Source organism: Pituophis catenifer, unplaced genomic scaffold (genome assembly GCF_029215685.1).
Source record: "Pituophis catenifer annectens isolate HBS135680 unplaced genomic scaffold, rPitCat1.0.hap2 SCAF_8, whole genome shotgun sequence".
Taxonomy (NCBI): Eukaryota; Metazoa; Chordata; class Lepidosauria; order Squamata; family Colubridae; genus Pituophis; species Pituophis catenifer.
Window position 1 is genome coordinate 45029497 of NW_027256888.1, and position 26202 is coordinate 45055698.

Sequence of the window (26202 nt, forward strand, 5' to 3'; positions counted from 1 at the left end):
AAAATACAAAAATATAATTTGTATCTAGATCTTAGCATTCCTTATAATTATAATATGAACAATGCATTTACCACTTTGTCTCCAGGTAGAGTTTTATTCAGGTTAAGTTCTTGTGATCACCAGCTATTTCTTATACTATGAATAAATCTGGGCAGAAAACAGATTGAATTTAGTGGGAATTAGCAATGGATATGTATTGGAGTTGGTTTCTTGTTATCTTATTAACATTCTATGTGTATTTGCTTTTCAGGGTATCCATCCATATCATTCTCTGAGCTATACCAGTGGAGATACAGCTACAGACTCACCAATGCATGTTGGTCGTTCTGGGCTACTTGTTAAAGAAAGTCCAAGAAAAGAGAGTTTACTTAGCTATTTGACTGGAAGTTTTCCTAGCCTACATAATCTTTTGGATGGGACTCCTCAAAAAAATACCACCGCCCCCAAAAGTAGCTCTTTAACAAGAACAGGTAGAAATCATTTCGTTGCTATTGCATTTTATTGATGAAAGCAATGAATGATGGCTTAATATCACACTATTCATTGTTTTCAGTATTACTTCCTTAGAATTCTCAAGATACTATAGCAATTTTCTTTTCACCAAGCACAGGTTCAGATGTAAACTGCATAGCCACTTCTCTAAAACTAAACTTGATTAAAGTGGCAATAAATCAACTGGTACAAACACTGTTACCAAAAGAGATCCATATTACTTTTGGAATATTTTTTTAAATAAAGTGTAATTTATTCTTGTGTCAGTATCTGTGGACTTAAAAACAAAGTGTAAAATATCTCTTCTTGGTCTGTTACTTAGATGTTTGTCTGCTGTCAGCTTATTTATTTAAGCTATATCCTCCTAATAATGACCTAATAAATAAGTAGAAGAATTTGTAGACAATTTTGTAACATATAGAATTCTGTTGTATGCTATGTATATTCTGTGTATATGTAATTCCAATAAAGTTTATTATACAGGTTTCAGTTCTATAGAAATTTTATTGGTAACCTATTTTCTCTGTAATTTATAAAAATATGGCCATATGGCTTTTTTTTTTCATTGTGCCTTCTGGTATCTGCCTAGAATCTGTCTAGATTTTTTAAAATCATTTCTACTTTGGGTTTTTATGGTTCGTCACGCACTCAGTCAGATGTTCAGACTAGATTTGATATTTTTGCATGACTATTAAGTCCTTCCCTAGGACCCTGGGATAGGCAGATATTGATGTTTGATGGTGTTACAGATACCACCGCAGGATGTAAGCTGTTCCAAGTAAAGCTCCCTTTTATAATTGATGAATGTTGAATTTGACAATGCCGATGGTGTGCAAATGTTGCCCCAATGGTTTTGGGATTGTAACCAAGATGCCTATTACTATTACTTTTGCTCTCTTTTGCCACTCTGTATTTCTATTTGCAGTCTTTGTATTTTGTTATTTTCTGCAGATTTTTCTCTTCTATTATTATTACTAAAATGTATTAGTGTCCCAATTCCTTTGGACTCCAGTAGAGATCTAGTTTCTATAGAGATACATAGAATCTAATTTCTATGTATCAATGTACAATTTCATTGTAATAGGGCAAAGAAAGTTCTTCTAGCTTACTTTTTATTAACAAGAAATTGACCAATATTTAATGCTTGGTTGACACTTCATCATCAGTGACAGAAATGTATGTAGAGTACAAATTTTTTTGCATAATCTCTTAAAATGAATTTCAAATTGGTTTGAAAAATATATTATCAACATTTGTTTTTAAGGGCTTACAGTATGTAATTATTTTTATTCCTATCTAGCAAACACCATGCAATCTGAAATTCTATCAGAACATCCATTATTATCAGAACCAACTGTGAGTTTTTATAACTGGATGTCAAATGCAGTTGGCAATAGAGGAAATACGGTTCAAGAATCTCCTGTCACCAAAACTGGTCACAACAGTCTTCCAACAGGTATTCTGAAATTCAGAGTTTGCTTTAATACAATAACTGAATGCCTAAGTAAAATAAAATAAAAGCTGTCTTTAAAAATAATCTACTCTGTGCTTGTTAATTGAAATGAAAAAATTAAAAGAATATACTACTGAACTTAAGGTATTTAAAATAGTAATATAAAATGAACTCTAATGATAAACTTGCCCATTATCCTGTTTCTAATAGCATCATCTAAACATTTTCAAAAATTCATCAAAGAAAATTTTTCTTAGTAACTGTCCCATTGAAGTCAGTTTGGAATATAATGATATATTTATGCCTTTTGACCTTAAGAAAAAAGTCTATATATTATCATTTTCAAAGTCGAAAGTTTGACTACTAATAGTTATCCCAAAGGAGTATGGTCCTGAATTCAAGGCAATGATCTCTCCTCAAGAAATTTTAGAATGAAAAAACTTCCTCTTTCACAATTACTACGTTCTCAGTAAAACTGAGACTGTACTTGGAAAAAAAATATATTCCTTTGAGGTGAATGCAGTATTTGTTTGATGTGCTTTATCTAGTAATGAAAACAATGTAAGATAATTGTGCAGACATTTTAGGCTCTGAAGAGATAAAAACTTTTTGGCTATTTTTCACCTGCTGGAATTCATGATTGTTCTTCATATTCTGTGTCAATAGTGATGTATGTTTGTGTGTGTGCACATATATATACAGACACACACACACACACACACACACACACACAAACACACAGATGCTTACATACATCAACTGAAATTGATGTCATGCAGAGTGTATTTTCCTCAGGATTGAATTTTTCTTTTATCTGAATAATTTTTGAGCTTTCTGAATCCTGAATATAGTAGAACTAAGTTTGCTACTAGAAAATTAATACAGGAACTGTTTTATAGGTGTGGCTCCAAATCTTCCAACTATACCGTCAGCATCTGACTTCAATACAGTAATGTCTAGTGACCAAAACACATTGGATGGAACACAGTCACAACATAGTACTAGCCAAGATGATATTGTTGGTATTGAGGAGGCAAACCAGGGACTCCCTGCTGTTCAACTTGCTGATGCACAGGTATATGCTTGTATTTAAAATTGGAGGCTAGGCATGGTAAATAAAGTTTATTGTATAGTGGTTAAGGCACGAGTGTAGAAATCAGGAGACTGTGAATTTTAGTCCTGCCTTAGGCACAAAGCCAAGTTGACTTTGGGGCTATACCAATAATTAGGCTGTTCTGTTGCAGGAAAAAAAAGTTGTATACAGTATATGGAGATTTTCTACTGGAAGATAAAATATTCAAGTTCTATATTTATATATTAGACCTAGGGTTTAAATATGAAGCTTTTTCCACTTGACTTTTCAAATCAACATAATTCTTTTCCAGTTTAAGAATTGTAGACATGCATTTCCTATCTACATAAGTTTTCACTCTACATAGGTTTTCATCTCTCCAACTTCAATTATGTCTTTGGCATGAGAATTATAAATACATTGTTCTTCCTTCTTTTTGTTTAATTGCACACTAAATTGAAAGATACACATAGACACTGAATTTATTATGTCAACCTGCAATCTTTCACTGCTTTAAAATATTGGAAGCATTTTCAAAAGTGTAGTAACATTTAATGAATGACAATTTCAATAGTTATGATTTAAGAAAACACCTGACTTTATTTTTTATAGGTTGTTTTCAAACCTCTTCTGAGCCACACAGGAATTCAGCCTCAGGATGTAGTACCATTGTGCTACAGGATGTACTTTGGTGAACATCTCTCATTCTCAGGAACTCTGGATTGCCTTAGGGCAGACATTGTTGATTCAGATACAGCAAAGGAGAGAAGAAGTAAAAGAGCCCAAAGGTATGACACTCAAACTCCAAAAATACATTTCATATTAAAAAAAATTAATTTTATTTTCCTCTTTATGAAGTCAGAAATAATGTAGTCCTTAAGAAAATTATGAAATGGCATGCAGCAGGCAAATTAGATAATCATGTAGTTGGGATATCACTTTCTGAAATGTTACCTAAATAATGTAATTTCAGTTGCTTTTATGGTTCTTAATGTAAGAGTAATTCTTGTGTTTTGTTTCCTAGGCAAGGATTAGTAAATCTTCCTCCACTTGAATTCAAACCAGCATTAATGTTGGAAACTTTTAGTATTAGTGCTGTTATAATGGAGAAGTCGGTGAATACACCTCAAAATTCTACCAATGCTCTTTCTTTTCATGACTTTAACAAACGTCATTATAGCACATTTCATTGCAATTTTACAATCTCTTGTCAATCTATAAGCCAGCATGTTGATATGGCACTTGTTCGACTTATTCACCAATTCAGCACCATGATAGATGATATTAAAGCTACACAAACCGACATCAAACTTAGTAGATATACAGCTGGCTCAGCTTCTCCAACACCAACCTTTAAAACTCGGAAACACAGAGACTTCCGTTCTTCTGATTTCAGTCGCAGTTCTCGAGGCAGTCTTAATGGTGTCAACAGAGTGAACAATGCAAAAAATAAACGCTCAAACAGTGAGAACAATAAAAAAGAATCTCGGAATAAAAATTCACTGGGAAGGGCAGAAAGAAGGACTTCTAAAGTATCCAGAAAAGGTTCCAGGGATGTTGTTGACCATGTCACCATTCATATGGATGACTCTGATTCAATTACAGTGTCGGAACAGAGTGAACCTTCTGCAGAGTGCTGGCAGAATATGTATAAACTGTTGAACTTTTATTCTCTTATCTCAGATCCCACAGGGATTTTAGAAAAATCTTCTGAAACATTTTATCCAGCAGGTAAGAAAATCTTTGATGAATTACCATAATTTGCCTCTCTTGGAGAGGGCAAATGAATTACATTCTGCCCCTTATGATCCTGCATGCAATGTCCCAAAGGACAGAGCTTGCATCATACCTACATTACATATACATACATACATACATACCCACCTTTATTATTTTTAGAAGTAACTCAGGGAGCCAAACTTAACATATTCATTATATTTTACTGCTTTTTAAGACTAAATAAAATAGCCTACAAGATAAGAAACAGTACAGATATAAAAGTTAAAGACATATTGAATTCATCAGGAAACAGTGTTACGTATTGCCTTGTTAAATTCATACTTGATGGGCATATTTTTATGAAGTAATTATTTCTGAATAAATTATATCAATATTTCTTGGTTTTATTTCCATGTCTTGTAGGAATTCGGAGCCCTACAGAACCTGCATGTAAAGTTGCATTTGAAAATGAACAGGATAGCAGCAGCTTGAGCAGACCCCAGAGAAAACGTAGTTTGGTCACAACTGAACCTCAGCATGTGACTCTAATAATCTTTGGAATTGGCATGGTAAACCGCACACATCTTGAAGCAGATATTGGTGGGCTAACAATGGAATCGGAACTGAAGAGAATCCATGGTAGCTTTACACTCAAAGAAAAAATGAAAGGTAAGAAGTTTTTAATTGAATACATTTGTTTTGACTAATAAAAATCCGGATATAGAATAAGATATATAATACAACAATATGAGCCAGACTGCTTTTGGAAAAAATGTTTCTCTTATTGAATAATGAAAAAAATGATTCTGTTTAGTGTGCTTTAATGTAAAAGTAATTAGGATATTGCTTGGAATCTCAGATTAAAACTGGAGAGATTTGAATTCATACTCTTACTTACGTATATGAAGCTTACTGGGCAACCTTGACTAATACAAATCTTAGCTACCTCATTGGCTTATTTCGGGAATAAAATGAAGTGGTATTATGGATCACTTTAAGTTAAATGGATAAAATGAAGGGTATAACAGTGTTTTGCAAAACCATAAGAAACTGAAAAAGTATATTAGTTGCCTGGCCCAAATTATATTAAAATGTTCTAACTTCAAAATTTGTTATTAAAAATATTCATATAGTCTACTTTCTCCAAACATGTTAGAAAAGTTTATTGTTATAAGGCTATAAGAGCGTTATATTTTGCCTGTTGTATTTCTAATAAGAATTGTGCATGAATGTAAATAAATAATTTTTCACTTTAGTTTAAATATCCCTTTTTCTTATTAAAGATATACTGCACCAAAAGATGACCGAGACAAGTGCTACTGCTCATATAGGTGGCGTTAATATTGTTCTCCTGGAAGGGATCACACCAAATATCCAGTGAGTTCAAATAAAAAGTGATATTTGTATTGTTATCTATAAAGACAGAAGGTATGCCCAGTATAAAGATTAGGTCCATTGTTTAAGAAGTAGATAAAGACTCAAGGACCATTTTGATACAACAAGATTTTAATTAAATCATTAAACTATGTTAATCCTGCCACGTTTTAATTTGATGTCTCTAATATATTGTCTTTTGGTCTTTTTCTGTCTCTAGCAATTAGATGTATTTAACCTAACGATAACAATTACGATCAACCTATTACTATTTTCTATGTCATATTTTTTTGTTTCTGATGATCATGCTGCCATTTTTTTCCTGATGATTCTGCCATTATCGAACACTGTAGTTATTTATAGTTATGGAATTTTTGGCAAGAATAATTTAAAAAAGAAAAAGTTATTTTCTTAATATAAATACATTTTCACTGGATTCTTTTTTGACAAATTTACTAAATTATGTGTAGGATTTCCTAGAAGAACTTTTTTTAAAAAAAGTATTCTTAATTGAAGTAGTTATATTTTTAGAATATGTGTTGCTTGGTAACTAATCATTTAACTTTGATGAGGTTTATTTGATGTTAAAACAATTGTTTCTCTTTTTGTGCATTTTAGTCCTTGAATATTTTGCTAATATATATATATATATATATATATATATATATATATATATATATATATATATTTCATTTTCTGCTTCTTGCGCACTTGAAAATGTATGGTTGTTACAATTTTATACTTAAACACTTTAAATAGAATAGCAATGTCAGGACACTATAAGTATGTTGGATAGTTCACTTTCACATATTTCATCAAATCTATCTGCAGTCATGTGAAAAAAGAAAGTATACTCTCTTTAAATTCTGTGCTTTTACAAATCAGGACACAGTAAAAATCATCTGGTCCTTAACAGTTATTAAAAGTAGGTAAATAACAACCTCAGATGAACAACCAGACATGACATATTACAGAAAGCCAAAATGAAGAATGGGTGTACTTTCTTTTTCACATGACTGTAGATAATGGATTTTTTTTTCTGTCTGTAAAATATATTAGTTAAGATTAAGAGAATATGGGATCAACTAATTTTTGGATCAGCTTTTCCCAGGTGCTATATATTTTCATATCAAAGATGTTGAGAGTCTATTAATTCTATAAAATCTTTTTCTGGATAAATTTGCATTTAACAAACTTAAATAAAACATATTAATTATATATTACTTAAAAAGATAGCCAGATGTTTTAATGTTTGTATAAATGCAGTATTTACAGTAATAAGAATGCTATAACAAAATAAGAATTAATTACAAGACTTCTTATAAATTTGCACCTGTCCTGAGAGTTCAGTGTATGATCCAACAGGTGAAAGAGGTTCTTATCTGATTAAATTTATCCAGTTATTGATCTGATAGAAATTTTGCATGCATACACTTTTGGAGCAGCCAGAAACATTATCAATATAGTATTTATACTGAAATGAATGGCTTGCTTATTATTCTTTGCAGTATTGAGATTCACCAATTGTCACTGCTTATATAATAATATTTCAAGTATTTGAGCATATTTTAAATTAACAATATCTGACTAACTCTTCTGCATGACTCTTTATTCCTTAATTTGCTTTGTTTTGTTTTTGCTTTCATCCAATCTTCACGTGTAGGCTGGAGGATTTTCCTACATCACCAACAAGCACAGCCAAACAGGAATTTCTGTATGTCACATTGTCTTTAAATGACTTTCAGATAGAATGTAGTATAGTTGAAGATGTATGTAGTACAGTTAAGATGCATTTTTTGTGTATACTTAACTAGTTTTATTATGAAATACAGTACAAATACAATATGAAATTTGAATTGGCATATGTTAGAAGTTTTGAACCATGAGTTTATGCTTTTTATTTATTGACAGAATGGGACTTCTGTCAATAAATTGACAGTCCTATTGTTATACTATAGTACTGTTATATTAAATACTGTTAAGATGTTGCAACAAAAATTGTTACATATTACAGAAATATTTGATATAAATGCCATCCCAAAAGTGTGCATGGAATTTCTCTTCTAAAGGAGCTTTTCTGTATACAATGTAAGCATTTACAGTATAATATTTTTATGCACATAGCCGTGCTCCTGATAGCACAGGTTCTAAACAGATATTATCATTACATAACCTGATACTTCTCTTAGTGGAATGGGATGGGAGGAAGCGGAGGTCTAATCCTAACTAATAATTGTGTGACAGGGTCAGGACTTTTTTGCCATACCTGAATAATCTGCATATATTATTGAGCCGCTTTGACTATTAAATTATTTGGTTAATTATATGCTATGAAGTCCTCATTGACTCATAACAACATAAATTGATTTGCTCCATGATAGTGTATCCCTAACCTGGTCTTTCAGTTCTTCTAATAGTACACCCATCACCAATTTAACTGAATTAATCCATCTCACTACTGGCATCATCTTTTCTTTCCTTCCATCTTCCCAGCATGAGAACCTTTTCTAGAATACTGAATTTTCACATAATGCGTCCAAAGTATGATAATTTGAGCCTTGTTATTTGTGCCTTATGATAAATCTGGATTGATTTGTTTGAAGGTCCATTTGTTTGTTTTCTTGGATGATCACATGAATACTCTTTGCCTTCTGGTTCTTCAAAGTCCAACTTTTGCTTCCATAGACTATTACAGGGAATAAAATTGCTTGCACTACTCTGATATTTGTAAATATAGACACATTGTAATATCTTTTCCAAGGCCTTCATGGCTGCTGTTCCAAATGCTAATTTATGGCATATTATTATTCTTTTACTATTGATTGTTAATCCTAAAAGGCAGAAGGTATCTACTAGATATCTTTATTATCAATTTTAATGTTTTGTTTTCATTAGTTTGGTTTTCTTTATATTTATTGTTAATTCCATTTTTCTCACACTGCTTGGCTTTTATTACTAGACCTTGCAGATAGAGTCACCAACATAGCATCGGTTATTTGATGTTTCTTCCTCCAAAACTATATTCACTGATCCAAATTACCTTAATCTGTATTCAGCACATAGATTAAATAATTAAGGTGTGATTATACACTCTTGTCTAATTCTTTTGCCAAACTGGAGCCAATTTAGTTTTATTTATTTAGTTTTATTTGTTTTGCCATGTTCTGTCCAGACCAGGGGTGGGCAATTAATTTTCCCAAGTGGCCACATGGGAAACTGGGACTGTTATGGAGGGCCAAACTAATAGGGCTGCTGCCGTGGGCCAGACAGGGACAGCCAAAGGACCAGATTTAGCCCGTGGCCATAGAATGCCTAGGTCTGGTCCAGTCTGTAGATCACAGCTTAATGTGTTCAACACAATCAAATGCCTTCCTATAATCAATTAAGAATAATGGTACTAATTAGGCTCAGCTGAACATTGGCCAAAGGCTGCTAATATTATTTGATAATACAAAATAGACTCATTAAGGCCACTAAACATATTTTAAATGTTTTTGAAGAAGCTAAGCATGTATTTTCTTTTTAGAACTGTGGTGAAATGTAGTATTGCCAAATCGCAAGCTCTTTATAGTGCCCAAAGAGGAGTGAAAACAAACAATGCTGCCATCTTCAAAGTAGGTGCTATCAGCATCAACATTCCTCAGCATCCAGCTACTCTTCACAGCATGATGGTTCGCAGTTCTCATCAGCTTTCAAAACAAATATCGGATCTCATCAGACAACCATCTGCAGTGTAAGTATTTATTTGTTTATTTATTTAGTAAGCTTACATTCCCTTGCCTAGAGGTTTTACAATTGGTACAGTCATCACGTGGAAGCCTAGCTCACTATACAACTTTAACTACAGTTCTTTGACCAAAACAGTATTACACTGTTTCAAACATATGATAATTGTATGTCCCTTTTGTATAAATAGTACACAACCTCCCAAAGAAGATATTGCAACCCCACTACCTGCAGAAAAAACACCTACAAGTGTAAACCAGACACCGGTGGAAACAAATGAATTTCCGCAATTGCCAGAAGGTTTGGAAAAGAAGCCGATAGTTCTTAAATTCAGTGCCATGATAGATGGAATTGCTATTGGAGCAGCACTCTTGCCTTCATTGAAAGCGGAGTACAAAATGGGAAGAATGCGAAGTCATGGAATGACAGGTAATGAATTTTATTATTATATGAAGCATCTTAAAGTAACAGTTGTAATTCCATTCAACTAAAATTCTAATACATGCCACTCAGATTTGTACAGCTCCTTCAGTGGGATATTTTTCTGCATTTAACAAAGGAATTTTGTCTCCGTTTCATGCCTGTTTGTAAACTTCTCTGAGGCTCCTCAGTTCAGAATTCTAATACAGAATAATTGATAAGCAAATTTGTGCATTTAAAATAGCCAGTATCGGTAGTTCTTTGGATCCTGTTTCTCTTATGAGATTGACTACAAATTTTAAGATGCAGAAATTGGAATGGGAATGAAAAATATTGTTAAAACATTAAAAATTTGGATTGTGCAGCATTTTTAATTTTAAGGGAGAAGATACTTCAGAGGTAAGAACATAGCATCTTTCAGCCACCCCTTGAAGTAGTGTTTGGATTTTTCCAGGATCAAGGGCTACCCTCTGTAAATCCCCAAGCTAGGTATGCTTGCTGCAAGAGCTTGCAGGCAGATGTATTGTTTATACTCCTGTGTCTTGTATTGCATCTTTTTCATTTGAATTAAAGGGCTGCACAAACTTACTAAAAATATTTTCACACAGAATATATATTATCTATTTTGCAATGTGTTATCTGTAAAAATATGCTCAAAAATCTAATATTGGTTTATTTAAAGCAGGTTTGCTTATTTCCTTAGTGGTCTGTTTGAAACTTGCAAAATTTGAAATGGCTGTCACTAGGCAAGATGTTAGTCACAGTATTTTGAATAAGAATTGCTCTTCTGAATTTTAGGGTACCCCTTACTCAAAAATGTACAAGGATTACATAGTCTTCATGCATTAATTTATAATGTATCTTGGGTTTCTTGGTTTTATGGAAAAATTAATAAAAATATGAATCCATGTGCATTTGGAAGTAGCTCACTGTACTTAGAAAGTAAACCAGCAGGTGGGAAATTATTTCTATAATCACTGTACTTATAAGAGATTATCACACTGACCTTACATCTTTTTCCTTTCCCAGGTGCACAAACAAGATTTACATTTGAACTCCCAAATCACAAGTTACGATTCACTTCCAAAGTGTCTGCCACTGATATGTCTACCATACCTCCTTCAGCTAGTCTCAACCTCCCTCCTGTGACAATGTCAGGCAAATATATTATGGAGGAACATGATACTTACTCAGATCAAATATGGAGTATAGATGAACTGCCAGCTAAACAGGGCTATTATCTCCAGGGAGACTATTTGCGTTGTGTGGCTGAGGTTTGTATTACAGTTTGCCTTTGCAGATAGTCCTTTACGTATACCCACAATTGAACCCAACATTTCTGTTGCTAAGCAAGACATTTCTTAAGTGAATTTTTCCTCATTTTACGACCTTTCTTGCCACAGTTGTTAAGCACATCATTGCAGTTGTTTAAATTAGTAACACAGTTATTAAGTGAATCTGGCTTTCCCATTGACTTTGCTCATCAGAAGGTTGCAAAAGGTGATCACATAACCCTGGGACATAAATATGAACCAGTTGCAGAGTGCCTGAATTTTGATCACCTCACAATAGGGATGCTGCAGTGGTCGTAAGTGTGAAAAATGGTCATAACTCATTTCAGTGCCATTGTAACTTTGAACAGTCACTAAACAAACTGTTTTAAGTCAAGGACTGCCTCTGCTATCTCATTTTTTTATTTTAATTTAAAATTTAATTTAATTTATTATAAGATAAAATACAAATAACAAAAGTCAAGAAAGAGGAAAAGAAAAAGAAAAGGTGCAAAAGTAAAGAAAGAAGAATAAAAAGCAGCAATGTCCGACTTTTCAGTGCAGGAAAGTACAATAGCTTTTCCTTTTGCTTTACATTTATTATTAATTCAGTCTGTTTGTATAACTAGTCAATCTAACCATCAAAACCTTCCATTTTGAAGTCCAGAATATCCCAACTTTTATCTTTTGAGTCCTTTTTAATCTCCGCGTATAGTACCACTGGTTGACCATATCTAGGCTGGCAAAATGAATATGATTGAGTCTGATTAGTTCTTCAGCGGGAGACTTTGAGGAAATACTATGTCCGTAAATGAGATAGGGACATTGAAAAATAACATCCTGATAGATGACAGTGTCAAATCAGTCCTATATGTCTGCAAATAAAATTAAATAGATACAGCAGTCAACACAACCTCAAAGAAAAATTTCCTTTTTCAACATCCAATATAATTCTTAATTTGAATTATTTAACAAAGTCAAAATTACATATCATGAATTAATATTTAACACATTATCTTCTTTCTCCTAGGTTGGGTCCTTTGAGCATAACCTTTCAACAGATCTTTTGAACCATTTAGTTTTTGTGCAGAAAGTATTTATGAAAGAAGTCAATGAAGTAATACAGAAAGTCTCAGGTAGTCTAATGGCTTTAAACTTTTATTAAGCCACTTGATGGGCTAAAAGGAGTGTTTCTTAGGCTATTTTAAGCACAAATAATCTATTGTTTTAATACTTTATAAATTCTACAAGTAAAAGCAAGTACTGAGTGTATACTCTTTGTTAAAATATTTTTGAAAATCATGTAGTATTTGATGAGACCAATGAAATTAAAATTGTCCTGGAATAAAATACAATCCCATAAAGGACAGAATTAAGATTTATGACTTCTTGGGTTTATTAATGTTTAAGTCTCAGGAAGGTGTTTAATGTATTGCAAATGAACTGTACATTTTTGTTTTTCCATTTAGAAATGAATATTGAATTTAATGCTGTTTGTTCCTAAATAAATATATGAAGGATTGCAGCTGTAATAGATCCATTCAGTTCTATTAAAATTTTATAAAGCTTTATGTGGACTAACTGAACAATTGTCAATAATTACTGCAAAGACTACAGTATAAAATAAATCATTACATTTGTTTTATAAATCAAACAAATAGTATTCAGAAATCTGAGCATATTTTAGGATAACACTAAACAGCCAAACACTAGCATTGCATACTCTCAACTATCTTCAATTATCAAAATAAAGTCTCCTTATTTTTGGTTCTAGATAATTACCTTTGGAGTGATTTTTTTATTATAACCTTAAATTGTTTTGAAGATTATGGAATTTCTTCATTTCATGAAATAAATTTATTTTAGGAGCAGATTTACCTGGCCTTGTATTCTATTTTTAAAGAGAAATCAGAGTTTATAGCTGGGCTGGAATAGGATGTCAAATATTAGTCCAATGATCAGAAATAAAGATACATTAAGCATAATATAATATTCACCTACTACCACCATGCAGCTCATTGCAGTTTTTTAAAAAATAATGGCAGATAATCATGTGTAGTTTGGCTCTTAAATATGATATCAAATATTGATTTTAATAACAAGATACAAAGTTATGTGTACAATTCTGTAATTATATTTATAGGAGGGGAACAACCTATTCCTCTATGGAATGAACATGATGGAACAAATGATGGAGAAAAACCAAAAATTCTCCTTTATTCTTTGAGTCTTCAATTTAAGGTATTTTTATTCTATTTGAATCTGGAGATTTGTTTAGGTGTATTCCAACTGGGACAAAGAAATTCTTTAAAAAACAAATTAACTATAGAATGAATTATATGTGTGTATGCAGGTAGGAATGTTATTTATATGTTATTTTATTCAACATCTCAAGTAGTTTCAACACATTTGCAACTTAGTAATTGACCCCTTTTACCTTTTCTTTATTAGGGAATACAGGTAACAGCTACAACACCATCAATGTGGGCTGTACGCTTTGAAACAGGACTGATAGAACTGGAGCTTTCAAATAGAATACAAGCCAAAGCCATGCCTGGTGGCACCAGTTATTTGAAACTTTTTGGGAAATGCCAAGTGGATTTAAATTTGGCTTTAGGACAGATTGTTAAACATCAGGTTAGTGCTTATTATTAGTTTCTGTAATTACAGTTTCATAACCAATTGTAATATATTCTTTTCCCTCCCAAAGGATTAAAAAAACTAAAACATTAAAGCAGAGTGTGTCCAACCTTGGCAACTTTAAGACTTGTGGATTTTAATTTCAAGAATTCCCAGACAGCATGGCTGGTTGGAGAATTCTGGGAATTAAAGTTCACAAGTCTTAAAGTCCCCGTGGTTGGACACCTCTGCATTTAAGGCTCAGTCCAAAGAAAGTGAAAAAAAGAAAAGACTGTTTTTTCTTCAAGTTTTGAAACTGATTTCCACATAATATTAAACAAGTTTCCAATTTTTTAATGAAAGAAATACAGGTTCTCTTGTATATGTGCTGTTTGTAAGGGAAATTCAAAATCCATGTAAGGGTATAACTGACTGCCCTACTCTTTTCCTTTTTAGTATTATATGAGAAAGCTAAAGCACTTCGTATTTTCTTCATCTGATGGGACTTATAAAGTGGACATCAAAGCATTCCTGCTCTTTGGAATAACATTTCCTTAAAGATTTGAGCCACTCTGATCCTAGAAATTTTGATTTGATCTTAAAGGCATAACTCTTCCCCTAAATTCTGGGATAGACTGTGTCATGCCCATTGGGTTTGGCTTGGCTATGGCACGTCACTCTCCTGTTATGCACAATTTCATGTTATTTTTCTGTGGGGCCTAGATTATGGTCTGTAACTATACACCATCTAAATAAAGTGACTTACAAGTCTTATTCTTAATTTAGATCTATACATTCAATTATAATATCAATTATAAATATAAATAATAGTATCAAGTTTGGTTTTTCCTATGTTATATTCTAACATGAAATATGTTTTGAATATATAAAGGTATATGAAGAAGCTGGTTCCGACTTCCATCAAGTTGCTTACTTTAAAACTAGAATTGGATTAAGAAATGCCCTTAGAGAAGAAATCAGTGGTTCATCAGATCGAGAAGCTGTACTTATTACTCTGAATAGACCAATAGTTTTTGCTCAGCCTGTGGCCTTCGACAGAGGTACTAATGGGACTGAATCTCTTTTTATTTTATAAAGATAAAATAAAGGTGGTATCCATGGCATTCCCAATTTATAAAAATAGACCTGAACCTGTCTATGGTAAATAACTTTGAACATTCTCAAATTTTGTCATCAATTCTAATATGTCTGTTATTTTGGCCAGAAACAAAAGCACACTTCTAGACAGCCCCATTTCCCAGCAATTCTGATAAGCACCCTTTCTTATGGTTGAAATAAGGGGATTAGCAAAACTATGAGCAGATGCAGTTTGATCAGCTTACTTTCTTGTCCTCTGGATCAAAACTAAATTTTTGCCACCAAAACATAGTATATAAATAGGCTTCATTTAAAAGTTAAGCACTTTTTGAAAGTCCTGTGGTATAAATTCGAATAAATATAAGTAATCAAAACTTTGAGGTTTGTTTCATTATTTGCTCCAAAGGACTGCGAGAAGGAAAGTCTGATCACTGTATATAGTTATCCTGTGCATTGTATTTTGAATGATTTCTCAATCATTTTCCAAGACCCTAGGAATGAACTCCTCAATTTCCATAGGCACAAAGTCTTGTTAACCACAGTGTTGTCACATCTGTTTGCTTGCTAGAAAGTACCTCCCATCATCAATGAGGCCTATATACAATAATGTGACTATATGGAAAGGAGTCTGTTAATTTACATTAAAAGGCCAGTTGTAGGAATTTTGCGGGTTTGATTTGCTATAATGTTTATTTACTTTGTTGTAGAACAGAATTTAGAAAGATTGATATTCTAAGGTTGTGTAGTGTGTTGGATTCAATTCCGAAAAGGTGCTTTAGAACTTAAAGCAGGGGTGTCAAACTCGCAGCCCACAGGCCAGATGCATCACGTGCTGGCCACTCCCACCCATGGTTTAGAGAAGGGGGGGAAAAAAATCATGATACATCACGTGACGACAACGTGATGCCACAAGTTTGACACCCCTGGCTTAAAGGATCTGTTTCCATTATTGCATGACTGTAGTGGAAATGTCTGTGTGGTACCTATAAATTTTTGGAAAAAACCACAATTATTTTAATGGAGAGATGGTATATTTGTACTTCTACCTGTTCCAAAGTCAAATTCTTTCAGGGAGCAGAACTTATTTATTATTATTTTTTTTAAATATCCTGGAATCTTAGATCAAGACTCAAAGGTCTAGTAATAGAAGATGGGCTTTAGTCTTTCATGGAACACATGAAATTTCCCTTTCCAGAGTACCTGTTTTTAGCTGCATCCGAGCAACTGCCCAGCCCTAGTATGTTCCTGTAGTTTTTCTACCTTCTCTCTCTCCCTCTCTCTCTCTCTCTCTCTCTCTCTCCCTCCCTCCCTCCCTCTCTCTCTCTCCCTCCCTCCCTCCCTCCCCCCCCCCCTCTCTCTCTCTCTCTCTCTCTCTCTTCTATTTTTCTTTCTATTTTTTTCCTGCAATTTCTATTATTTTATTTATTCTTTTATTTTTTAGGTTTGTATTAGTTTTTATTGTAATAAATTGTAATTTTTAATAAAATTTCTATAAAGAAAGAATAATTATAAAAACATGAAATTAACATTCTGTAGTATTTCCTTCTGAAAATAGTGAAAAATATATTTGTTTGTTTATAAAGCTGTGCTCTTTTGGCTGAATTACAAAGCTGCTTATGATAACTGGAATGAACAGAGAATGGCCTTGAATAAAGATGTTCATAGGGCTACAAAGGAAATTGTTGATATGCTACCAGGAATACAGCAGACATCTGCTCAAGCTTTTGGAACCCTTTTCCTCCAACTAACAGTTAACGATTTGGGAATTTGTCTCCCAATTACAAACACACCACAGGTAATACTAAAAATAATAAGAATAAGTACACCTATTTGAGTTGTTAACTTTTGTTCAGATTAACAATTCTTAAAATCCTTGATATTTTATTATTGTGGCAGCAAAATACTTTGGAAATACTGCTGATTTTTAAAAAGAAAAGCAATTAAATTGTCTTGTAGCTAACAATTTGAAATAGTTCTATAAAATGAATGTTGTGTTAGAGATCTTTTTAACTTCTTTGCTGCTTACCAGAATGAAACTCTTATTTGAAAGCTAACGGAACTTTTGTTTAAAATGAATGCTTAGTTTAAAGGTTAAACAGTTTATTAAAAAGCATATTTAGATTTTGTGATAAAATCTTCAGTTTTGAAAATAATTCTTGTTAATCTTTTGAACTTTGCATATAACTTGAATTTTTTCTATGTGACATGCATTACATACATACACAAACATGTATGTCTAGAAAAATCAATATAACATAGGACATAGGTAATATTCCTTTGTATATTTATGTTACAGTTTCCAATTTTTCAATTTTTGTTTCTTCTTAAATTTCATGAATTTCCCCCTTCTGTTTAATATAATGTAACTAAATCTTAATAGTGAAATGCTTACATTCATCACTGAGTTCATTTTAGAATTAAAAATGTATTATATAGATTTCTGCTATTGTTTAGCTATTATTGAAAGCCTAATATTTTAAAAATGCTTCTTAAAACATGTTTATTTTTGACTTGCTTGACTTGATAAAGAAGTAGTACTTTTGTTCTAAGGGCAAGTTTTAATAAACTATTTCAAAAATAAATGGTTTGTTAAGCATTGAAAAACATTTATTTTAGAGTAACTCTGAACATGGTGTGTCTAATGAAAAAAGAGACTATAAGGATTGGGAGGAGAATTCTTAACTGTGAAAATTTTGATGTTGAAATAAATTTTACTGCTATAGTTACCTTCTCTTACTGCAGACAACCCACACAACTGACCTGGACACTGGCTCTGCATTAGTCTTGACTATTGAAAGCACTTTAATTACTGCCTGCTCTTCAGAATCCCTGGTCAGCAAAGGTCATTTTAAAAACTTCTGCATCCGCTTTGCTGATGGCTTTGAAACCAGCTGGGATGATTGGAAGCCAGAAATAATAGGAGATCTTGTGATGAATGCTTGTAAGTATTTTTCTTAGTAACTTGACTTTTTAGAATTTTAAATATATATTCTAGGCTATAGTTTAAGTTTACAGAGGTAGTAGAGTTAGTTCTCATGAACTTCTTAATATATTGCATCACAGAAAAATAGCTCTTAGTAAACAACTACAAAACTGGGAATTTCAGTAAGAATTTGCCAAGCATTATATTTGTCCAAATCAATGGCTTATAAGTTTGAGAAGGACAATACATGTCAGGGTTCCAAGTAACACCCTAAACGAAAGAAGACTCCGAGGCTTGAAGTTCCTCAAAGTTCCATTTTATTAGAGATGTCATATTGGCTAATCTGGGAAAACCTGAATCTGAAAGCTTCCAAGTTTTTCCACCCAAAGGAAAGTCCCTGCCTAGCACCTACATGTCCATCACATGGTCCAATCAAAACACTGTCCCAACTGGAGATGCCTCCCAGTCACGCCACTCCAGGTGCAGGGCAAGATGTCCTTTACTCTCTGAGAAAGGAATGTTATTATGACTATATCAGTCATGCTCCATACAATCCCCCCTCCCAATTTCCCACAGTAGTAAATGTGGCAGGTCTGAAGGCCCAATGCAAAAGATGGCTTCCAGGCCTGACAATACATTTAATTCAATTTTGTTTAAATGCTTATATACCTATAATTTAAAATAAATCTTTGGTAAACTGGTATGTTCATTATGTTCTATATTCTTCATTTTTTAGGTGTAGTACCAGATGGCACCTATGAAGTGTGTTCAAGGACAACTGGGCAAGCAGCTGCAGGTAAGATTTAGGCTCCTTTATTGGCAGAATTTTACAACGTTGTCTTAATATTCTTTTTCAAGTCAACTTTGATAACTACGAACAAGTATTTTTTTTCTAGCATGCGCCATCTTATCTCACTGTTTAAATTAAGAGAGTTAAATTCAGCAACAACAAACTGATTGCTATTGCCAGATTTCACACCAGGGTTTGGTAGTAAATTTTAGCTCTCCAGACATTTAATCATTTTGACAGAAGAAAACTCCGATCTGAAGCTTTATTGCAGACAAGAGCTAAGCTTGAAAGATTTGTTTGCCCAGCATGATGCGAAGAAATTGGAGCCTTTATATACACCCATGCTCCAGAATTTAAACTTTAAAGTTTTACTCATGACTTTCCAAGTTAACAGATATTTAACTGGTCTCTGGGTAGCCTGGAAGCAACAAGTACATAATGCTTCCCTCTAGCCTGGGATCCTCAGTTCCTGCCTTGTCAGTCTTAGCTCTTACCTTTTTTTGATTCTTAATAGTAAGTAGTACATATTTTTAAACAAATGAATCAGGACACTAGACTATCTTGGCACATTTTAGCATAATTTCTTTTCAACATATGAGAATGATGTATTATAGAATATGATGTCAACTTGAAGAATAGAGTATTACATTTGCTTTAATTCTCTATTTGAAGGATCTTATAGATCCATCCTTTTCTTTATGGTATTTGTTTCCTGTGTATCAACAAAAAAAGAGTTTTATATTTCGAACTATTATGTGTGATATGGTTTAAAAATTGTTCACATATTCCTTAGCATGTCTAGCGCATAAGATTAAGACTGTCTTAAAAGGATTTATGCAACACCCTATCTTAGTTTTGCATGCTTCAATCTTTAATTTTTGAAAAGCATAATCCTAATACATTTCCCCGATTTCTGTTGAAACAGAGAGTAACAGTGCTGGAACATGGACTCTTAATGTGCTGTGGAAGATGTGTGGCATTGATGTACACATGGATCCTAACATTGGGAAAAGATTAAATGCTTTAGGAAATACTCTCACAACTTTGACAGGGGAAGAAGATTTAGATGACATTGCTGATTTGAACTCCGTTAATATAGCTGACCTATCTGATGAGGATGAAATTGATACAATGTCTCCCACTGTTAGCATGGTAAGTGAACTAATCCTTCCTTCATTTATTGCACTAACAATAAAAACAAGTAATATATTATGCAACTCAGCAATAATATAAAAACAAGTGCACAATTATGCAAACTTTAGGTTGTCGTACTCTTTTCTTCTATATATATATGTTATCACAGAATAGTGTTAATCACTAAAGTGCTCATATTTAGCAGTGCTGAAGATGTATTTGTTAGGACTTGGTTTCTTGCTGGTAACTTACATTATCAAAATAGAATCCTTAAAGTTTTGTGTAATAACTTTGCATATACATTCAAATCTTGGAAATTATTACTAGCTTCAAAATATGAACTGATATTTAAGAAAAACAAATCTAAAGTACCCTGGATTTCCAGAACCAGTTTTGCAGTAATTATTTGGTGAAAGATACACATTGTGAACCCAAAGTTAGTTGAAATTAGCTCAGTTTGCTTACCCAGAATAGTATAAATTCAAATTGATTGACCATTTTGAATTATGACAAATAGTGGCTGTGATCACAACATAGGAGATGGAAAGCAAGTCACACTGACAACATGTAGTTTGGGAATAGTTAGTAGCGTATTTAGGTAATACCTGAATAAAGTCTAACAAAGATGTTTGAAAGAATACTACAGGCAGAGAAGGGGCAGACAATAAGAAAAATGGAAGTTTCATTTCCTGAAGTATTAATCTTGCTATTTATTATCATCTAGAGATCAGATGGTGGTTCTTTATATGGAGACATATGCAAGCTCACTTTGGGGCAGCGGATTGTAAATCACCTCTTGGGTTTGAGCCCCAAAAGTCAACGTTACTCTGTTCCTGTAGAATATCTGGTGGGATCAGCATCAAGTTATACGTCTTATTCTAACAGTTCACACTTACAAGTGGGCAGGTCTTGCTCATGGGGACATGTATGTAGCATGGGTAGTATCTCTTTAAACAAATGATGACTATATGGGTATTGGCAAATCAAAAATCATCTGACTTCTTAAACTGATTCTGCATGTATTTTGATTGGTGGTGCTAAACTTCTTCTGTCTTCATCTTAGTCATTAAAACTGCTTGTGGGCAATGAAGTAAATGCTTTCCTTATTTTTTTAAACAGGAGAATGCTGACTATCGGAAGCAGGGATCATCTAACAATCAGCCTGGAGAACAAAGAGGAAGAAAGTATGTGAAGCGCTTAGTTGATATCAGGGAGTTGAATGAACAGGCTAAAGTAATTGATGACTTAAAGTAAGTATGTTGTTTCCAAGCAACTTTTGGAAATTATTGTTTATTTTTATTTTACAAAGATTTAATTAAGAGGCTCTCAATCTGTGATTTGACACCCCCTCAGGCAATTTTAAATTGAGGAATTGCAATCTTTTTTTAAAGCTAATCAGAATTCAATAAGGAAAGTAGGAATGATGTGAAAACTGACTTCCATTTTGCCTGCATGAACTCTGAGCAAGTCTTAACAGTGTGCCAACTTTACCTGTGTAAGAAGTAGGAGTACTGTCAAAACCTACTCCTGCTTTGCCCACATAATCCCACAGTGCAGTGACCCTAGAAAAGTGTAAACACAGTCAAAATTTGCTAGACTCTTTGTTTCACATTTGCATGTGCAAGTCCCAATCATTTTTGCCAGTAGCTAATTCCATGGTATGCACTAGTTTCCCACTAGAGGTTAGTGAGTTTCAATGTGGTGAATAGTAGCATAATTGTTATTGTAGTGCCCATGGTAGTGTACATTAATGACATTTTTGTTAACTATTTCATATTTCCAGCTTTTCAAAAACCAAAGTTTTGATTGAGGAAAGAAAAATGTCTAAAAACCAATCTCTAGATATCACTGATAAAATAAGCTGAAGTTAAGACATTAAGATAAAGATTCTGTGTATTTTAGAAAGTAATGTATTTGGCTGTTGCCCAGCATTAATTCTAGTTAAATCGTTAAATATATTATTGTTTTTTCCCTCAGAGATTGTGGTGTCGCTCAATTTAAGAACCTGTGCTTTAATTAGTGGTGCCTGACAGAATTCTTTTTTCAATTTATACCCTCTGCTAAAAATTACAGGTCACCAATAAAGGAGAATATTTGTAACCCAGGGTTGAAATGAGGGGTCCTTGATGCTCTCAGCTTGCTTGTTTTCTTGCAGATGTTTCATTACCCTAAGCAGATAACATCATCAGTGCTAGGAAGGATGATGTCACCTAGTTAGGGTAATAAAACATCTCCAAGAAAACAAGCAAGCTCAGAGAGCACCAACTGCTCCTAATTACAGGTCATTATAAATCCCTTAATTTATTTTGGCAAATATATTTTGCCAATTTACTATAGTTCATGGCAATAAGTCAAAGTGTTTTGCATAATTGTTTTCCTTTATGGCCACCTTTCAAGATGAAGAGAAAACCTCTGCAAATGAGCCATCATTCTTAACAAATACTATTGCTATTGAATGATTGATTGCGGGATTTTATTTATCAATCTTGTCTTTAGGAAACTGGGTGCAAGTGAAGGAACAATAAATCAAGAAATTCAACGATACCAACAATTAGAGTCAGTAGCTGTCAATGACATTCGCCGAGATGTCCGTAAAAAACTACGCAGGTCAAGTATGAGGGTGAGCAATTTTTAAGCTCCTTTTCACTCATATCAATTTTGTTTTCATATTATTAAAAATAGATAGAACATAGTCACACATGCCAAAAATAAGATTTATAGATACTTTTTTTTTTTTTTGAGATATTGGTGGGACGTCATTCAGTACTGGAATTTTTCAAAAAACAAAGTTAAATTTAAATCCACCTCCATCTAACTTGAAGTAATCTCCTTCTCCATCAATCCTTCCTAACATTCTCTAAAGGCTTTTCAAAGGTTGCAAAATATTTCAAGGCAAGAAGAAAAAAGTTAATTCTATCTATTACTGTCTGCTTGCAGAATATTTTGTTTTCAGCTCCCAAGTCTCTAACCTGTTTACAGTATATACTATTTTTATAACTGCTCAGGGCTTTATAGAAACCTAAGTCTGCTTATTTCTGGATTGCAACTATTTAGTCTTGTGTGATCGTTAGTATTTTATTTGCCAAATTCCTGAATTATGCAAGAATACTGTCAGATTAAAATGTGAGAATAATATGCTTTGTATATCTCAGGCAGCATCTCTGAAAGATAAATGGGGCTTAGGATATAAACCCAGCTATAGTCGAACTAAAGGTATTTCAGCTTCAGGAAGACCACCTCTGAAGAGAATGGACAGAACAAGGTAAGATGGGATAGGGATCTTTTTTAGATCAGTAATATTTTGATTTTTGAGTATATGCAATGAGAAAACTTACAAAATAGTTGTTATGAAGACTGTGGCCAGTTGTAAGTCATGTATTGTAAGAAAGTAAGCTACATGCTCAGAATGTTTTATATCATCACATTGAGCCCTTGTGAGCCCAAAGGCTTATTAGAAATAATGATCAAGCTTTGTTTTGCATCATGTCCTCTTTAATTATTTCTGTTTAATGTTATTTATAATTTGTTAAAAAGTGAGGTTTCTGTTAGGCCCCATTGAGTATCACTTTGCCAGCTCTAGAGATAACAGTGATTTGAAATATATGCTAATATATGAAAAGAGCCAGCGCCTTTAAACTACATGCTTTCTTTGTAATTTTTTAAAAAATATTTGAATAGTTCCTTAAAGTGTGTTCAGGTTTACATGTATTTAATTTTTCCCATTAGTATAACAATAGCTATAACAGAGAAATGTGGCATTTTGGGGGAATGGAAGGAATCATATTTTGCCTTCTCAAGTAGTAGTAATAAAATATGAGTATTTACAAATATCATAATTCCTTGTTACTGTAATTTTATTGTACAAGGCTTGGGGAAAGTGAAGAAGTTCCAGAAATTTGTGTTGAAGGGCCATCTGCTGGGTCCAGAGTAATTTTCAATCTACAAGATATGGTAAGGCAATACCTAAGAAGTTCACTAATGCTTTGGGTAAACATGTATGCTAAGATTATTTCTTTTTATTTGTGCCAGTGTCATATATTTACACACACACACACACACACACACACACACACACACACACACACACACACAGTAGAATTGGAAGATGCCTCTAGGTCAGTGGTTTCAAACTTGATTTCATTGAGGGCTGCATCAAGATTGTGGTTACCCGCAGGGGGCTGGGTGGGTGTGGCTCGGGTGGTTGCGGCTGTCTGGGTGGGCCTGGTCAGCTGGACAATGCTCGTGTTGGAGGGCACCTGTGGTGGCCTGGGAGGAGCCATTGTCTCCGGCAGAAGGGGTGGGACCAAGGCAGGTGCTGGGGACCTCATCTACCAGAGGAGCCTCGCGAATCCTGCAACCCAGCCCCGCTTTCCTGGGTGGACTCCTGGCTGCGCTTGCCTCCTTCTCGAGACTGCTGCTGCTGTGCTCAAATTCTTTGCCTGGGCTGGGAAGGGGCTGAGGGGTTGTGTGGCTCCTCCTGGAAGGGTGGCTGCTAGAGGGGGCTGCTGCTGTTGGTGCCGCCGTCGCAAGGTGAAGCAGGTGGAGGGGCATGGGTGGTCTAGCTGCGGGGCCTTAAAGTGCGTGGGTGCAGGGCACATGGGACAGCTCCGGGCTGGGCTTGGGTGGAGCTGGGAGGGGAGTCCCCGCCCTTCCCGTTCGCCAGGGCTGTCAGAGGTGAGGCGGACGGCATGCTCACTGGAGAATGAGGTTGGATGGTGGGGACAGAGTGCTCAGGAGGAGCACAAAGAGCCCCAGTTCTGCCATCTGGCTTTGTGCGTTGCCGCTGTGGCTGAGATTGGGCAAGCAGCGGCCGGCAGGCAGCGGCCTGGTGTATACAGCAAACCAGATTGCATGCCTCCCCCCATGCCTTTGCCTCTGCCTGCTGCTTGGGCTGGGCCGGTGGTTCTGGCGCTCAAACTCATCTTTGCTGCATGGGCTATGGAGCCCCGGCTGCTTTTGGGGGATGGGGGCTCCCCACATTTCCTGTTTTCCGGGGCCATCACAGGTGGGTTGGCGGGTGGGTAGCTCGTCCCACGTTTGTGGCGGAGCTGAAGGACGAGGTTGGACGGTGGGGGCTGAGCCTCAGGCAGGTACCAACAGCATGCGGAAGCAGAGGCACGGGGGAGGCGTGTGATTCGGTCCATGGGGCAGCCATGTGGCCACCTGGCTTGTCCCAGCTGCGACGGCCTTGTGCAAGCAAAGACAGATAGTGGACTGGAGCAGGTGGGCGGGCAGACAGCTGCTCAGTGCATCTGGCAAGCCGGATCATTGCCTCCCTTTGCCCCTCTGCCTGCTGCTTGGAGGGCCAACTCAGTGGTCACAGCACTCAGATCCACCTGCGCTGCATGGGCTGAGGAACCTCTTGTGCGTGTGCCAAGGAGGGTGCCTAGGTTGGCCTGGGAAGAGGAGGCCGGTCCCTCGCCATCTCTGGGGAAGTCTTGCGGGCCAAATCTGGGCCCATGTCTGCTCTAGGTCATCTACTCTTAAATCGCTGCTTGAATTCACAATCTGCTAAAGTATTTTTGGCAAATATATACCTATTTATTTGAAAATCTATAGTGAAAGCTGACATACTACTTAATGGAGCAGCCTACTCCACTAGGTGATCATTTTTACTATCAGATAATTCATTTCAATATCTAATTGAATCTCCTTTCCTGTAGTCCATCCCTCATGTTAATGGAGAACAAACCTACTTCTGTAGGACAACCCTTTAGCTATATGAAGACTTCTGTTCTGCTTATGTTAGCCTTCTGCTTTGCAGGCTAAACATACCCTCATGGGACTTGGTTTTCATCCCTTCATTACGTTATAGCCTTTGCTGTAATTTCAGTCTAGTTCATTAATCTTTTTTAGATGTCAGTGTGATCTACCAGAATCTTTGGATCGTTGTCACATTTACTACTTCTGAGTCAGGACTCACCCATCCTGCACTTGTGTGTCTTTCTATTCACTTTTTAAATGTTAGCAGCTGCAAATTTGGTATTCCTGGATTAAAGGGAATATATTGATAGGAATATCCCGTTCCTTAATCTAGGTCTTTAATAAAAAATATTGAAACAGCAGAGCCCAGGATTATGTATTGTGTTGTTTTAATAATTTCTCTTTTTC

At 34.7% G+C, this 26202-nt stretch overlaps 1 protein-coding gene across 1 annotated transcript in view; it reads left to right on the plus strand.

Moving 5' to 3' along the window:
• The window catches only part of BLTP1 (bridge-like lipid transfer protein family member 1), a 150589-nt gene that overhangs the window by 85952 nt on the left and 38435 nt on the right, over positions 1-26202 (plus strand). Inside the window, exons 42-65 of the mRNA XM_070949053.1 lie at positions 251-470; positions 1793-1948; positions 2845-3020; positions 3630-3805; positions 4042-4748; positions 5160-5405; positions 6020-6113; positions 7774-7824; positions 9637-9843; positions 10027-10265; positions 11286-11530; positions 12558-12663; positions 13671-13768; positions 13979-14164; positions 15039-15207; positions 16828-17039; positions 17987-18185; positions 18904-18963; positions 19883-20109; positions 20816-21016; positions 21211-21341; positions 22588-22711; positions 23244-23353; positions 23958-24042. Of these exons, the coding sequence (XP_070805154.1) occupies positions 251-470; positions 1793-1948; positions 2845-3020; positions 3630-3805; positions 4042-4748; positions 5160-5405; positions 6020-6113; positions 7774-7824; positions 9637-9843; positions 10027-10265; positions 11286-11530; positions 12558-12663; positions 13671-13768; positions 13979-14164; positions 15039-15207; positions 16828-17039; positions 17987-18185; positions 18904-18963; positions 19883-20109; positions 20816-21016; positions 21211-21341; positions 22588-22711; positions 23244-23353; positions 23958-24042 (4425 nt within the window). The remainder of the gene's footprint in view (positions 1-250; positions 471-1792; positions 1949-2844; positions 3021-3629; positions 3806-4041; positions 4749-5159; positions 5406-6019; positions 6114-7773; positions 7825-9636; positions 9844-10026; positions 10266-11285; positions 11531-12557; positions 12664-13670; positions 13769-13978; positions 14165-15038; positions 15208-16827; positions 17040-17986; positions 18186-18903; positions 18964-19882; positions 20110-20815; positions 21017-21210; positions 21342-22587; positions 22712-23243; positions 23354-23957; positions 24043-26202) is intronic.